The 17,077-nt window shown below is 40.7% G+C and overlaps 1 protein-coding gene across 2 annotated transcripts in view; it reads left to right on the top strand.

Moving 5' to 3' along the window:
• The window catches only part of CFTR (CF transmembrane conductance regulator), a 1,194,762-nt gene that overhangs the window by 290,527 nt on the left and 887,158 nt on the right, over positions 1-17,077 (top strand). The window contains exon 3 of one of the 2 annotated variants that reach the window (XM_086919414.1): positions 782-893. The exons of the other annotated variant lie outside the window; for it this stretch is intronic. Coding sequence (XP_086775540.1) covers positions 782-893 — 112 coding nt within the window. The remainder of the gene's footprint in view (positions 1-781; positions 894-17,077) is intronic. 2 annotated transcript variants of the gene reach the window in all.

The following is a 17,077-nucleotide window of genomic DNA, read 5'->3' on the forward strand; positions in this document are numbered from 1 at the left end:
CAACGCTAAGGATGCCTGGCCTCCACCTTGGGGGTGCCCAGGAGTGGACACCTCACAGGGAAAGCCAGGATGGGTTCCACAGTGGTATTCGTACAAGCGCCTTGAGACCCTTGCGGTGAGTAGTGCGCTATACAAGTATCAATTTACATTTACATTTACATTTACATATGGTGGAAGGAAAGTATGCCGGCGACCGATTGATTCGCTCACTTCCTTGTGTTGTTTATAACGGGGTGGGAGTGATTGTATATGTGGAGCACATATCGGGATAAGGAGGTCGCGCTTAATCAACCTGTTCCAATACAAACTCTGTGACAGTAGTCGAGAAATTATCAATTTACCACGCAAAACATCGCCCACCATGTTTGTGAATACTGAAGCAAAAAGTTGCCGTCAGCAGGCTTGGCGCGTTTTCTGATTCACAGTTCCGAATAGCTCGCCTTTGCTTTCGTCTTGCTGGGCACTGGAAGGACTCCAAAGGCTTTATTTGCCTGTTATTAGCGCACTGGTCTACGGCAGGGTTTTCAAAAACATAGTGTGACCTTTCACGAATCAGCTCCCTGCGGGGTGATGTATGGGTAGGTGTTTAAATCTGCCAACGCTGCGACTGAACTAGATTTGAACTTTTATTTGGTTATCAGTCGGAGAGGCGCGAATCTCCGCGGTCTCCCCGTGGTCTCCCAGGTAATGCTTGAGGGGTTAGAGCTATGTCGAACGCAGACACACCCACAGTTTACCCAGACACTTAATGACCTCATATTTTTTTGTGGTTCTTTTTCAGAGAATGGGACAGGGAGCTGGCAACATCAAAGAAAAAGCCCAAACTTATTAATGCACTACGTCGATGCTTTTTCTGGAAATTCTTTTTTTACGGAATCCTTTTATACCTAGGGGTAAGGAACACGTGTTTTTATTTTTATTTATTATGGTCACATAACAAAATAATGCTTTAAATAATAAAATGAATTGCAGAGTTTCATAAAATACGTAATGCCACCAAATCCAACCGTATAAGTACCAGAGAAGGGGAGTGGCGCCTGTTTGGAAGCAGATTGCTCTGGGAAGCAATACAGAAGGGCATATAAAGCGGTCATGCAGTAAACCTGGAGTGACCCTTCGTTCTTGTCAGGCTACAGCGTTGAACGCTTAGTCCTGCTTCACCAGATGTGATACGAATAGAGGTCACACTATGACCTTTCACTGCAAACATGCGGTTGTGTTATGAAAAGTCGGTGTAAAACCTGTGAACTTCAATGTTCAAACTTATCATTGCTTCAGACCTCGGTAACTTGACCAAAACAGCAATTTCTCACCCTTGAAACCCGTTATAAGGCACTTTGCACAGTACAAGTCCTAAAATAATGAAGTGGGGGGACTAACCAGGTTAGGAAGTATGCAAGTTTAGATCATCACGCGTGCCATTACAGCGCATGATGTCATGAAGTGTGACATTGCACGTGACATCACAGGAAGTGACCTCACTGGAAGTAACATCACAAGAAGTGACATCAGATATAAAGACCTCACACATATGTTTATCAGGTATATCATGAGTATATTTAAGGGCATTATGAGATTTAACAGATTTGGCGTTGGGGTTGTGCCAAAAAATGTGGCGCAATCCCAAAGCAAAATTTGGGCCTTGACTAATACATTTATTTTTTTGAACCCTGCCATAAAGAAATTGGCAACAAAGACGAGCATGGTAGTAGATCTGTTATGCTTAATTGGTTGCAAATTCTACGTTAAAAAAATGTGATTGGGTTACGGCATCTGCTGTGAAGGTGCCCAGTCATGACATCATGCACTGTAAATCTCAGGGAATAATAATAATGGTGAGATAACTCTGGTGGTGAATGCACTTGCTGGAGAGATCTGTGTTTTGTAAATCTCAGATTTGAATCAAAGTAGTAGAGAAGGTAAATGTGTCTCCTGCAAAGCACATCATCTAATACGCAGATGACAGATTTTTAATTTACGTAGATAGTAAATTGGGTTTCTGCTTTTAACACAGACAACCTTTTTTACCAGCAGTTCATAAATTGAAATCCTTCTAAAAGGCCACAGTGAGGTATGAAGGACTCCTACACCTTGTAACCCTCACTGTCTCATGTAACTCATCTTGTACATTGATTTACACATACACTTTATTTATTGTCAATGTATAATGTGTATGTTATGTAAAGAGGTCTGACCAACTGCATTGGGTTGCATAGGCCTATAAAAGAAATAAAATAGTGCTATTGAAATTGTTATTTGTGTAAGTACTAACACACCTGGCATTCTTACAGTGCATGCATCTATTATATACAGGGACTGAACAAAGGCAAAAGCATCCCTCTCTTAAGTACCTGTGAAGAAATAACAAGCTGTGTGCCTTTCTTTCCCCTCATGACATTTACAATTTAGTTTGAGGTTCCAGGCTGCCTACAGTCAGGATATTCAAACAAAAGGAGGCCTGATGGCCCCTTAACTTTGGCCCTGCTGGTGGTGAAAAAAGCACCCTCCCTACCTGCACCTTGCTGCTGGAAATTGAAAGCAGACACCATGCAGGCGCTGCTGAACGTGTCCCAGTGTCTGAAAAGTACACCGGGACAAGTTCAGCATATTTCTGTGGGGCCCAACTTCTTAGCAGGGGGGACGGCATCCACCCTGTGATCAGAGTTGGTGATGCCGTGTACCTGGTGTACCCCTGACTTGTGCCCGGGCACCATGTCTCTAAATTCTACAGAATCAATGAATGAATAGATGAACAAATGAAGAGGCTCCTTTACGACAGTGCTGCAAATGAATTACATTTATGGTCCCCAGTGAAATGTGAAATTTGGGAAATATTCCTTGGTTATATATGAATTACACACTTCATCATCATAATGACAGCTTGCAAACCACTCTGCAGAGCTTTAACATTGCTAGGACTACTAGGATTATGCAGCATGTGGGCCTAAATTATGCAACACATTCTTTATAAGTATTAATTTTATTCATTTGTATTACAATCAAATTTTTTTAATAAAATCTACAAATGTTGTCAATTGATGTGACGCAGCCACAGAATCATGTAAACCCACTGATCCTCACCTTTGCCTATTGTTTTATTAACAATTTATGTAAGAAAGATATACAAAACCTATGTATTCTAATTTCCTAAGTGCCCTTTGTTTTTTTTTTGCAGAGTTTTATATAGCGTGAACTTAACACGAATCGGGTATCAGAGCGCTTTACATAGCACCAGTTATGTTACATTAGGACACACATTCATTTTTGTTAGGCACAGGGAGATTAAGGGATTTGCCCAGAATCACAGGATGTTCAGGGTCATTGCCGAGACTCAAACCCAGTTCCCCAGATTTGAGGTCGACCGCCCTAGCCGTTGGGCCAACTCCTCTCCCCATTATTTGTTCTTTGAGGAAAGCGACTTTTTAATGCTAAGACCCCCAAAATAAATATTTAATATAAAAATACATAACGGGTATCATCTGCAATATGATCCAATATTCCCAAATCAGAGTTTTGGTGACATTTACAAATCCGATTTCCTGCCCTGTGGTTTATGATGTCACCAAAACCCAACAATGAAAATATTGGACCCTATAACACAGATATCCATTATTCTCTCTCTATTTTTTGGAAATGCAAACATCAGTCATTCAATACAAGAACATTTACACATTTGACTATCAAATATTCCAATACAAGCCTTGTTAACACTGACGAAGACGGCAACGCCGAAACGCGTTTGTTAACTTACTACAGCTTACAATAATTTTTGCGATCTGGACATCGAAAATGGCTCTGAGTGCGCTCTATTGAAATCGGTCCGTTGTGGATTTGTGACCAAGTGTTGGGAAAATATTTACGCACTTCACCGTGCGCTGAGCGAGCACCCGCAGAAGTGTGGAGCAATGGCTGATGGTTTGGAGTTTTAAATAATTATTGCTGTTCTGCCCTGCCGGCATTCCGCATCAGCAAGATACAGCGTCTAAACAAGACGAGCTAAAGAACGAAACAGACGCAACCTCACCGTAGAAGACGCGGACCAGAACCTGAGAGTTTACCCGAGGGACCGGAGAGCGACGAGGTGGTGAGTGTGCTGCGCTATATAAACTTACCGGCAAGCCGCGAAGAGCTAGCACGAACGTCCTGTGCCTAGAATCAAATATAGTAAGCTGCTACATATGATGTTTTCGGACACAGAGAGGGAGGAAGCAGAAGAGAGTCTGTTTACAAATAAAGTGGAAACAAAGAGCCATACAAATGGACAAGAAGGCAAAACGGCTCCAACCACTTTAAAGAGTCTGTATGTGACTTTAGAAAAAACTTACGAGAAAGAGATAAGAAAGTGGTGGGAGGCCACCAGTCTACAAAAATATCTGGAAGGTGGCCGTGTCCCGCGGTACTGCGGATTTACATAGTTCCCTCCTATGAGAATCCCAAACCAGGATTATTTCAAGAATGGGCGGAATACATGACAGATGTCACCAAAGGGATGCTCAAAATATTGATTAAACACGCATGGAGGATAGAATAAAGCTGCAGGAGGAAATTAAAGAAATCGAGAAGAAAATCAGTGGGGAAAAAGACACCAAAAAGAGTGATGAGCTACGACAACTAATAAAAAGAAAAGCTTAATTGATTATGAAGCAACAATCAAAGTAAGAAAACAAACTAAATTCCTACGCGACGAATAAACAAATCTTAACGTTCACTAAAAAATATGATGCTCCTCGCAGAGAATTGAAATCTGGAAAATCCAAAACCCCAATACAAATGAGTACCTCAGAATCAGAGGAAGAACAAGCACGCAGTGATAAAGAGGGTGGTGAAGAAAACCAATCCACTACTTTTTTTCAGAAATAAAAGTTAATGCGGGCTTGAGACAAAGACCCGCTCCACGCACTCATCCCCCAGAAGCAAGAAAAGGAAGACAAGGAGGGGCAAGAAAAGTCGAAACAGAACGTTCAACTCCAATTGTAACTCGCAGCAAAGGGGGGGGCGCGATGGAACTAAATGAAACCAAACAAACAGTGATCAACCTATCAAATAAAGAACTATCCGAAATGGAGCTAGAAGTATTACAACTAGGTCTTACCTTTTGCCCCATACCAGCTTTTGACTACACAAAAATGAGTATAGACCTATACCAATTCATTTGTAAAATCAAATTAATGAAAATACATGTTTTACATCCCAAGGAAGGAACTATGCAATCCCAAGAGGAAACAGTCTTGTTTGACCAATTGACAGGAGCTGAGTTAAATTCAATTTTAACACTCCATGATCTAGATGATGAGTCTGACTTTCAAGAAAACCAAGAAGCTAATCCAACACAAATGTTGGAAGAAACAGGAATTTCACAAATAGGATGTTAAAGCAAATTAAAAGTCAAATCAAGATTCATCCACAGAACCCCATATGATGCCATTGACACCTTCCAAGAAGTGGTAATTGACGAACTAAGATACCTACAAAAAAAGAAATTCAATGCAAGGTAAAAGAATGTAACTAAGGATCAATGGGAAGTAATAAAAAAACTAAAAGAAGATGAGACGATAATTATAAAACCTTCAGATAAAGGTGGAAATGTGGTGATTATCAATTAATTACAATATGAGGATGAAGCATTATCCCAATTGAAGAAGAAAGAACACTACATTCCAATTAACAGACAAAAGTATCTTAAGAGTATCTCGGATTTCACCAACTTAATCACGAGTAGGAGAGACGAAGGTATATTAGACCAAGAAGACTGGAACTATTTGAAATTAGACCAAGAAGACTGGAACTATCTGAAATGTGATCATCCAGAGCTAGCCATGTTTTACCATCTTCCAAAGGTACATAAAAGCAAAATAGGGCCACCAGGTAGACCAATTGTATCGTTGAAGAATAGTCTATTGGAGAACACTTCCACAAACATTGATCATTTCATTTCCCCTTTTGTCAAAGACTTGAGCTTTTATTTACGAGACACAAAAGATTTCTTATGAATTATTAAAGAAACAACATGGGAGGAAGATATGTTGTGAATAACTCTTGACATTTCAAGCATATACACATCCATAAGACATGATGATGGTTTACAAGCAATAAGTTTCTTTTTAGAAAAAAGAGCACTCAAATTTCAAAAACACAATCAGATGCTCATTGAAATATTCAGATTTTGCCTGAATAATAACATCTTTACATTTTCTGGACAACTGTATTTACAAAAACAGGGTACTGCAATGGGCAGCTACGCAAACTTGTTCGTGGGCTGGTGGGAGAAGCACGTGGCCTGGGCGGATACCAATGAGAAATGGATGGAGAAAATCGCTATGTGGACCCGCTACATCGACAACTTGTTTGTCCTGTGGCGGGGTTCACAGAGCGAGGCAGAAGAGTATATCCGAACCTTGAATGTCAATGAATACGATTTGGAGTTCACAAGCTGTATTAGCAACAAAGAAGTATTTTATCTAGATCTGAGAGTCTATGTAAAAGAAAACCACTTAGAAACTGCTCTCTTTCGTAAACATACAGCAGGAAATACAATCCTGCATGCAGGAAGCTGCCATCCAAGGAGTGTAGTGAATAATATTCCCTTGGGTGAATTCCTCAGGATGAAGCGTAACCGCTCCACCCAGCAGGAATGTTAAAAAAACATTTCACAGTCTAAAAAAAGATTTCAACAGAGAGGCTACTGCAAAGGCATCTTAGATCAAGCTCAAAACAAATGCAAAATAATCGAAAGAAATCAATTGTTGTTAGACAAACCAAGAATCCCAGATCAGAAAGTGAGAATAATTACCAACTACACAGAAAAATCCTCAGAAGTTTTCCAAATTCTTAAAAGAAATTGGAAAGTTCTTCAATTAGACAATGTGGTTGGTAAGCTCCTACCACAAAACCCACTAGTAACATACAGAAAGGGCAACTCTCCAAAAGACCACCTAGTGAACTGTCATTTTGATCCCAAAAAAAGGAAAAAGGCACCCATCACAGGGTTTTACCCTTGTATGAAATGCAAGGCATGTAAAAACAGCCACAAAGTGAAGGAGTATCTCATACCGGGTAAAAAGATCAAAACCCCTATCTCTAAATTGTTAAACTGCAACTCAGACTATATGGTCTATTGTCTAGTGTGCCCCTGTGGAAAGCAGTATGTGGGGAGTACGATTCACCCCACAAAAAAAAAGGATTCTTGAGCATCTCAGGGCGATCAACAATAAAGATTACAACTACCCTGTTGCTCGACATTTCGAAAGAGAACATGACAGCAACAGCAATTTGCTTTCTTTCTTTATCCTCGATCATATTGTGAAATCGGAAAGAGGGGGGGATTGGGTAAGAAAGCTACGCACTCTGGAATCCAAACACATTATAAAGTTGCAAACGAAAAAACCAAGAGGGTTAATCAGCGAAGAAGAGATGTGGGTTCATGTATGACAGCTACCCATCTCCCAGGTATTAATTCTCAATGCACTGTTCTACGTGTGAGGCTGGCCCCCATCGAGTAAAGCTATTAAGACATGAAGATGGGTATAGAAATTAGTCTCCCATCCTGGTCTTTTTATCAACTTGACTCTACAAATATACGAACACATGACTCGAAATGTGCCCATCCAGGGCAATATCTCCCGAATAATTAGAATCGAACATGTGAAACTGTCTGCATGAATCCCCACACAGATGTAGATATTGATTATCCAATCTATGATAAGTCTGCTGATTCATAGCTTAAATAGAGTGGCCATAATCGAGCATCGAGCTTGGCATAAGAATAATAGATCGCACTACACGTTAGAAATTTAGAACCAATATGAGGTCCATCAATGTTGACCCTTTCACGACCTGGATAAATTAACACAAGGACATATGATTTGCTAATATGCTTTTGATTAATATGTTTTTCAAATTAAGTACCACCATAGTAAGGATTTTAATTTATTAAGGTACACTAACATAAAGTGCGAATTGACCACTTCAAAATGGCCGGCAAAAACAAGGCAATTTTATGTTTCCTTTTTCACTGTCTATAAAACACACAGTCACTTTCTATGCACATGAATTTTCTATAACAACTTTTTTATTTAAACACATGACTTTATTGAAATGTTAACACTGACGAAGGTGGCAACGCCGAAACGCGTTTGTTAACCTACTACATTAGAAAAATTGGTCCGTTGTAGATTTGTGACAAAGTTTGGGGAAAATATTTACTCACTCCACCGTGCGTTGAGCGAGCACCCGCAGAAGTGTGGAGCAACGGCTGGTCGTTTGGAGTTTTTAATATATATATATATGTATATATATATATGTGTGTGTGTATGTATGTATATATATATGTGTGTGTGTATGTATGTATATATATATATATATATATATATATATATATATATATATATATATATATATATATATATATATATATATATATATATATATATATGTCTCTCTCTAACAAAAGGTTAGCTCCAATGGAAAGAGGCCTCAGGCAAGTGAGTAGTTCATCTTTTTAATGGGGGCAACTTGCAAACAGGCAACTGCAAGATACAAACATCTTCATCTCAAAGCCAGACACATTTCAGGAATCACTTCCTTTCTTCAGTGGCATGTACTGCTGGGTGAAAGACATCGTTTTCATTGTGCTTTAAATTCCAAGAGCCTGCCCCAGTGGGCGTGACCATTTTCATGACCTTGTGGTTCCTGTAGTCCGGAAACAAAAAAATCTCATGTGAGTCCGTCTTAAAAACAGCAAAAATAAAGACATTGTTTTTACCCATGTTTTTTTGGTGCAAGGTCCCACTGAAAACCCTGCCACGCTTTCCAGCTGTCACCTTTGAATACTGCCTCCTGCAATCACGCTGACACCATCATGGAGCCAACAGGGACCCGCACACAAGCGGTGGGCCTCCTTCTGCGGCTGGGCTCAACATAAATATTATATATTATATATATATATATTCTCTTTATTTCAATAACGCTTTTGCACAATTGTGGATTTAACCTGTGATTAGCTTTCATAAGTGTGCCCCAGATACATTGACTTTGCAGCGATAGTCTGTTTTCACTGTTATCACTCACGTGACACGGGAAGTTACCACCAGGGGGAGGTAACAGACATTGGTGCACTGCATTTAAAAATGGCTTGTGATTGCTTTATTCTTTCACTGCAGCGTGAACAAGGGCACTCGTGCTCGAAACGCCTCGCTGAAAATTGGCTTTTGTGAACTGAAATAAAACAAAATTTGCTTGCTGATTTGGTGGTCCGTTTTTCCTTCCTGTGGATGGCGTGGAGGCTTTGACCGCGTACGCAGATCTGGAGAGGGGAACTTGTGCTCTCATATGTTTCCGGAAGAGGATTTGCTTCCGTAACGGACCCCTTCGCCTAAAGCTGACATCCGCTTTACAAATCACCTGGCTCGGATATCTTTTGGGAATTATAGCGGTTGTCCCCGTGATTGCAGTTACTTCATTCGCGAGTGTTGACGGCGGGAAAAGCCTCGCTGATTCGGGTCGGAGGACGCGGAGCAGGGAGCAGCTTCTGCCACACACGAGCGGTGAGTGAAATGTATATCATGTCACGGCGGCGAAGTTAATCAGCAGCGGCATTGCATTGTGGCGGGTACTTCACGCAATAAGTTATCCGCCTAAATCCATAACTCACGAAGCCATTATGAATGATGACGAAATTGACAAGTTGCGGGAAGAAGCTGCATCCACCATGTTCAACGGGACTACAAGCCGTTTGGACAAATCACCATCACGTAGTGACACCAACACCACACAAAAACGAAACTTGCAGCAGCTGTTTAAAGAATTAGAAAAACTTCGCAAGTCTGAGTGCACCAAATGGTGGGAGCACAAATCCCTCAGCAAATATGAAGAGGTGGGCCGTGTCCCTCGTGGACTGCGCATTTTGCTAGCGCCCAGCTTTGACAAACCGGACCCGGCCATGCTACTGGAATGGGGGGAGAGCAACCTAGCGGCCTCGATGAACTTAGTTTGCATACTAATTAAATATGCCGCAAGTGATCGTCTTAAACTTTTGGACCAAATAAAAGTTTTAGAACAAGAAATCAATGCTCACCCAGACCAACAGGAGGTCCAAAAACTTACTGAAAAAATGACGGAGCGTCTACGCAAACACGAAGAAAAGATAAAAGAGCGAAAAGCCTCCAAATTTGCGCAGGATGCGGATGACTACAGCCAAGGTCGCATCTTTACATTTTCCAGGAAATATAACAACGCCAAACGACAGGCATATTCCAATAGAAACTCGAAGGATAATGCTAGTAACAGCGCCTTACCTGCTCCCACTCAACAAACCAGCTCTGGCAATACCGCAACCTCTATGCCCAATGATGATAGCAACAAATCCACACCACTACAGAGTGATTATAGTAGTGACGCCTCATCTAGGTGCTCCTCCATGTCGGATTTAAACTTACAAGGACTTGCGAAATTGAACCTACAGCAAGAAATGGATTTCGTAGTGGAGGAAAGGTTGCAGACTCTGCGATCATGGCAGCCCAATCCACAAGCAGACAAAAGCGAAACCAGCGCCGGAAAGCAAGGAAACGCAAGTGGAAGCAACGCCGGAGGGCAGCCACAGAGAAAGAAAAAGAAACCTTGGGTGAAACGCCGATAGTGGACAATACTATCGTAAATCTATCAAACATCATTTTAAGCAAAGCAGAGGAACAATTACTTTCCCTTGGCTTAAACTTTTCACCCATACAGAGTTTCAACTATGCAATGACCAGGGTGGATTTATTTTGTTTCATACGAAAACTGAAGTTAAAAAAACATTTTGCTTCTAAACCCACCAAAACAACTGACGAAACAAACATAGTTAATCCTGTGACCACCTCTGATGAAATTGCCCTCTTAAGCGCAGCGGACACTCATACTTTCCTGGATGTCAATGATTTGGCAGCTGATGCGGACCCAACAGAAATGGATCCAGATATAGCTACACAAAACCGCCTGCGCAAAATATCTATTGAACAAACAGGAGCTGGGTTAAGTCCATTCCGCAGCAAGTCCAAATACATCCCCATGATGCCTAGAGACGCTGTGGATGTGTTCCATGACTGCGTTGTTAATGATGTGAAAAAATTGTATATAAGATCTAACAACAAGTTTCGTAAAAAAGAAATACATAGAAAAAAAGCGTTTGATGCATTAATGAAAAAATTGAGCAACAACCATGAAATAGTCGTCAAAAAATCGGACAAGGGGGGAAACCTGGTGATTTGGCCTAAAGCGGACTACATTTTGGAGGCCAAGCGACAACTGGATGATTCCAACTGCTATGTAAAAAGTTCGCATAAAGACTATGAAAGTGCTAAAAACAAACTGCACAAAATGCTAGGCCAATGGAAGCGAGAGGGCCTCATCTCGTCTGAAGAATTTAAATTTATGTGCATCAACCACCCTGTATTGCCCTCTTTGTATCTAATACCAAAAATCCATAAAGCCGTTACACCCGTGCCTGGCAGGCCTATAGTATCTGCCATTGGAAGCATGGGGGAAAAGGTGGGAGAATATATCGATTTTTTTCTCCAAGACTTTGTTAAAGAACTACCCAGCTTCGTAAGAGACACCAGTGACTTTATCAGTAAAGTTGAGAACATCGTATGGAATTCAGACATGTGGCTTATTTCTCTTGATGTGGAAGCGCTTTACACCAGTATAAACCATGAGCAAGGACTCTTGGCTGTAAAACATTTTCTATCTAAGCGCTCCATCAAACTTTATGAACACAACAAGGTCATCATCAACTTGATGGAATGGTGTCTCCATCACAATTTCTTTTCTTTTGGCAAGGAAATTTTTCGGCAGCTTAGGGGTGTGGCAATGGGGGCCTGCTTCTCTCCCAGCTATGCGTGTTTACACGTAGGTTGGTGGGAGGAGCAGGTCCTCATGACGCGCCACAAAGCATGGATGGACAATCATGTTATTAGTTTTTTGCGTTATATTGACGATATTTTCATAGCCTGGCATGGCACCAAGGCTGAAGCAATTGAATTTATTGATGATATCAACCAGAATTACCTCAACCTGAATTTCACTGCACATGTAGAAAAAGAGAGAATTCAATTTCTTGATGTAGAAGTGTACATAAGAAATAACAAAGTCAATACTACTTTACACAGAAAAAAGACAGCGGGAAATGCCACACTACACGCTACCAGCATGCACCCAAGACACACCATCACAGGCATCCCTTATGGTGAAATGTTAAGGCTTAAAAGAATATGCAGCTCTGCTTCTGATTATGAGCAATGCCTAAAAGATCTTAATTCCCGCCTTAAAGCTAGGGGGTATTCTGAGGCAGTGCTGAAAAAAGCCTATAAAAAATCCCTATCCCGCACAAGAGAAAGCCTGTTTCCAGTGAGCAATTCTGATATTGAGAACCCTACCACCAGTGAGCCCCCAGATTCTGGTCCTCGCATGATCACTACCTTCAGTAGGGAGGAAAAGAAAATTAAGGCCATTCTTAATAAGAATTGGCCGATAGTTCTTAGTGATCAGGTCCTCAATTCTGTGCTACCCTCAGCTCCTCAGGTGACCTTTAGGAGAGCAAAAACTATGGGTAGCTATCTAGATACCGCTGCATCTGAATTAAAAACTAAAGCAGCTTGGTTACGACCATCTAGGGGGTTCTTCAAATGCTCCAGCTGCCGGGCATGCAAATTTGGCATGTCTACTACCCACTACACGACTCCATTTAGCTCTGCAGACAAACCTATATTGGGCAATTACTCCTGCAAAACCGATTATGCCGTGTACGTTTTGGTATGTGCCTGCGGACTTCGGTACGTGGGTAGTACCAAACTCCAGGTACATATGCGTATATTACAGCACCTACGAGCCATACTCCATAATGACCCGGCTTATCCGGTCGCTAGGCATTTCGATCATACCCACAAGAGAGATTTGTCTTGCCTCACTTATTTTGTGATCGGATCTGTACCCCTGTCAAGGAAAGGTGGCAATAGAGAATTGTTATTGAGAAAGTTGGAATCAAGATTCATTCTAGAGCTAGACAGTCGCTGGCCTAATGGGCTCAATAACATTGAAGAGATGCACCACTTCCTAGAATAAGTTTCCACTCTCAAGATAGGCACATAGCATTGTCATCGCTCCCTGTGCATCACCACATTTCTCACACATTTCTCTCTCTTTCTGTCGGCTACGGTTGCACCAGTATAGATATCTCAAGTTAGGTTCCCTATTTGTGATATCAAGACGAATGTGTCCATTCCACATCCTTGAGTTCCTTTATCTGCAGGACCATCCATCTACACAAGTTAGGTTCCCTATGTGTGTACATTGAACATATGATCTTTTTCCATCTCAGTCGTGTTGTAACTTTGTAAATATTTATTCCTGTGTATATATGATAGTTTTTTGACTCTGCACTTTATAAGCACCTTATGGTTCTACATTTTGCAATTCTGCGCAACTTACCTATGTATTGATGATGAGGTGATCTGTCTATTCTTTTTGTTTATAGGAAGTTATGTAAACTTTTGTATATACATATACCCGTTTTTTAACACTTTTTTAAATACTGCATTTTTGATACCATCTTTTACCATTTATGACGTTGATGGCCTAAATATATTTATGATCATTTTTATTCAGGGCCCTGAATTTTGAAATACATTCTTATATGGCATCCCCAGTCTGGTGATAATGCGGCTAATATTGCACTTTCATATATATTTTTTCATCGCAATCACTCTTTTTGCACTTTTTTCACATATGCACTTTATTAAGGTCTATTTGCTGCTAGTATAACATTGCTGAATTTTGCACACTAAAGCCATGGTTCACATGTTTCTAAACATTTTAGATCCTAATCACTGTATTAGAAACACCAATCTGTATACAGCCTGTTGTTTATGTAATTATGGTAGTGAAAAGTCGAGTTGACAGTTACCATTGCATGTTTTGAGAAACAGTGACCATTTAAGAGGTATCATGGATTTAACCAGTTATTTATTCTCTTTATTTCAATAAAGCTTTTGCACAATTGTGGATTTAACCTGTGATTAGCTTTCATAAGTGTGCCCCAGATACATTGACTTTGCAGCGATAGTCTGTTTTCACTGTTATCACTCACGTGACACGGGAAGTTACCACCAGGGGGAGGTAACAGACATTGGTGCAGTGCATTTAAAAATGGCTTGTGATTGCTTTATTCTTTCACTGCAGCGTGAACAAGGGCACTCGTGCTCGAAACGCGTCGCTGAAAATTGGCTTTTGTGAACTGAAATAAAACAAAATTTGCTTGCTGATTTGGTGGTCGGTTTTTCCTTCCTGTGGATGGCGTGGAGGCTTTGACCGCGTACGCAGATCTGGAGAGGGGAACTTGTGCTCTCATATATATATATATATATATATATATATATATATATATATATATATATATATATATATATATATATATATATATATATATATATATATTACCTACTGGCAGTTGCCAGTAGGTAGTTATAGTTAGGACCTATTTTCCATAGGAAATCCGCAACATTCTATTTGGAATAACTTTGTCAGCAGTTGATGAATCTTTTCGCAAAATTTTCAAAACTAATGGCCAGCTCCGGTCCGCTCCTATCCTGAAAGTCTCGGGGTGATTCGTGAAGCGAGAAAAAAGGGGGTCCCAAAACGTGTTTTTCCCATGCAATTTTCCATAGGAACCATTCATTGCGGCTACAACCTGACCTGCTGAACGGAATTACACCAAATTTGGCAAAGAGGTTCTTGGTTCACACTCGTGCCTTTTGGTTACATGGTGTAAATCTTTTCAGTAGTTTTTTTAGATATTGAAGGAAAAAAATACATATATATCTGGGCAGAGCCTAAAGACACATCTCATTGTGAGATCTGATTGGCTGTCAGCACTTCATCCAAGAAGTGTTGGCAGCCATCTTGGGAGCAATATACATGATAGCGATCCGACGCAGAATTAATAAAGACAGTGCTTTATGCGTCACCAATTGAGGCAGGTTTCTTTTAGTGATTTAAGTCGGGCATGGATGGCCCCTTTAAAAACAGTGGCAGTATTTGCCGTTTCAAATGTCTGCAACACCTGATGGAGTTCTGGTAAAAGAAACCTGCCTCATTACGTATTCAGTTCAACAGCTCACCCTAAGGCGACGCTAATATTTTGCAATAAGTATTTTACCAGTCAATTACGCTGATCTTTTAGTCCAATTGGTGACACATAAAGCACTGTCTTTATTAATTCTGCGTCGGATCGCATATGAGGTAGCCTGTTCCTCACTTTACAGACAGTATTAAACAAATTCCGACCGTTTATTATCTCATTGCAAGTCAGCCATACCGCTCTAGAAATTAAGGACCCCTAGTCGATTGTGACCCCATTACCACCAGCCTATAAATAGGTCGCCAGAAATTTCATGTTGTAATTCATCTGACACCTGCAACTAATTACCTTGCAATTGTCTCTATGAAATTCTAGAAATCTCAAGTGGTCTCCTGAAGAAGGCGTGTGTAACGCCGAAACGCGCGTAGAGATTCCTCATTTACCCACTTGGTTGTTGTTTTTTTACAAATGTATAATTTTATTCGTGCAAATTGATTTTAAATGTGATGGAGTATATATGTTGACATCCTATGTATCAACTTTTTTATTGATTGACTGTGTATATGCCTTTTAAATAAAAATATTCTTTGTAATACTTTCTAAACAAATCAGATTTATATGAACCTGTTATACTAGTTTACCTATCCTGTACACTGCTTCACTGCACACAAGATTTGTGTTTCTATTATCAATGTGTTTTTGTACCTGATATCCTTACAGGTCCCCTAAGTTGCCTAGGTATTGTTATTTTGATTAGTAGAAAGGGGCGTTGCCATGGACCACCTCTCTACAACGCAGCTCTGTGCAGCTTACTGGAGGTACCTGGTGGGCTATTTGGACCCCAGGGACCCTGAAGATTGAAGGGGACTTAATCCCCCAACTTAAAACGCGCCACGGGCGCGTTTGCACAGTGGTGAAGGAAGGGGGCTGGGCCTGAAATGACATGTGTGCAAACACGCCCTGTGGCGCGTTTCAAGTTGGGGGATTAATTCCCCTTCAATCCTGAGGGCCCCTAGGGTCCAACTAGCCCACTAGCTACCTCCAGTAAGCGCCAGAGGCCTGCGTTGCATAGAGGTGGTCCTTTTTGCACTTCTCTGTAACGCAGCTCTGTGGCGCTTACTGGAGGTACCTGGTGGGCTAGTTGGACCCCAGGGACCATCAGGATTCAAAGGGACTTAATCCCCCAACTTAAAACGTGCCACAGGGCGTGTTTCCACAGTGGTCCTCTGAGAAACTGAACTTCATTAAAATTTAAGATATAATTTAGTATTGTTTGGCATGTGGACTTCAATTAGCAGGAAACAATTAATAAAAAATACCTTTGGTCCATATAGGGGCCCCCAAAATAAGTTTTACCTAGGGCCCCCAAAATTCTTAAGATGGTGCGGCTCATGAAATAACAGCAGGAGCGGGAGATTGGTTTGAATAGAAAATATCTCTTGTGATACATTTTCTCAGTCTCCTGCTGGTATCTTGCTAAATTTGGTAAAATATTTGCACTCTCATTGAAAAATGTGCACAAAATCATGTAATGTGTAATGTAGAAAGGGGCGTTGCCATGGACCACCTCTCTACAACACAGCTCTGTGCAGCTTACTGGAGGTACCTTGGTGGGCTATTTGGACCCCAGGGACCCTGAAGATTGAAAGGGACTTAATCCCCCAACTTATGAAATAACAGCAGGAGCGGGAGATTGGTTTGATTAGAAAATATCTCTTGTGATACATTTTCTCAGTCTCCTGCTGGTATCTTGCTAAATTTGGTAAAATATTTGCACTCTCATTGAAAAATGTGCACAAAATCATGTAATGTGTAATTTCCAGAAATGTCATGAATTATGTGTAATTCAATATTCAGGAATTTCACCTCCCAAAATTGAAATTTCATCTGTCTACTTTGAACTTTACATTTCATTTTTCCATGAGTCCCTGCCTCCATGCTCTCTATATTCGCTGATAGATAGCATGT

This window comes from Lissotriton vulgaris, chromosome 1_1 (assembly GCF_964263255.1).
Source record: "Lissotriton vulgaris chromosome 1_1, aLisVul1.2, whole genome shotgun sequence".
Taxonomy (NCBI): domain Eukaryota; kingdom Metazoa; phylum Chordata; class Amphibia; order Caudata; family Salamandridae; genus Lissotriton; species Lissotriton vulgaris.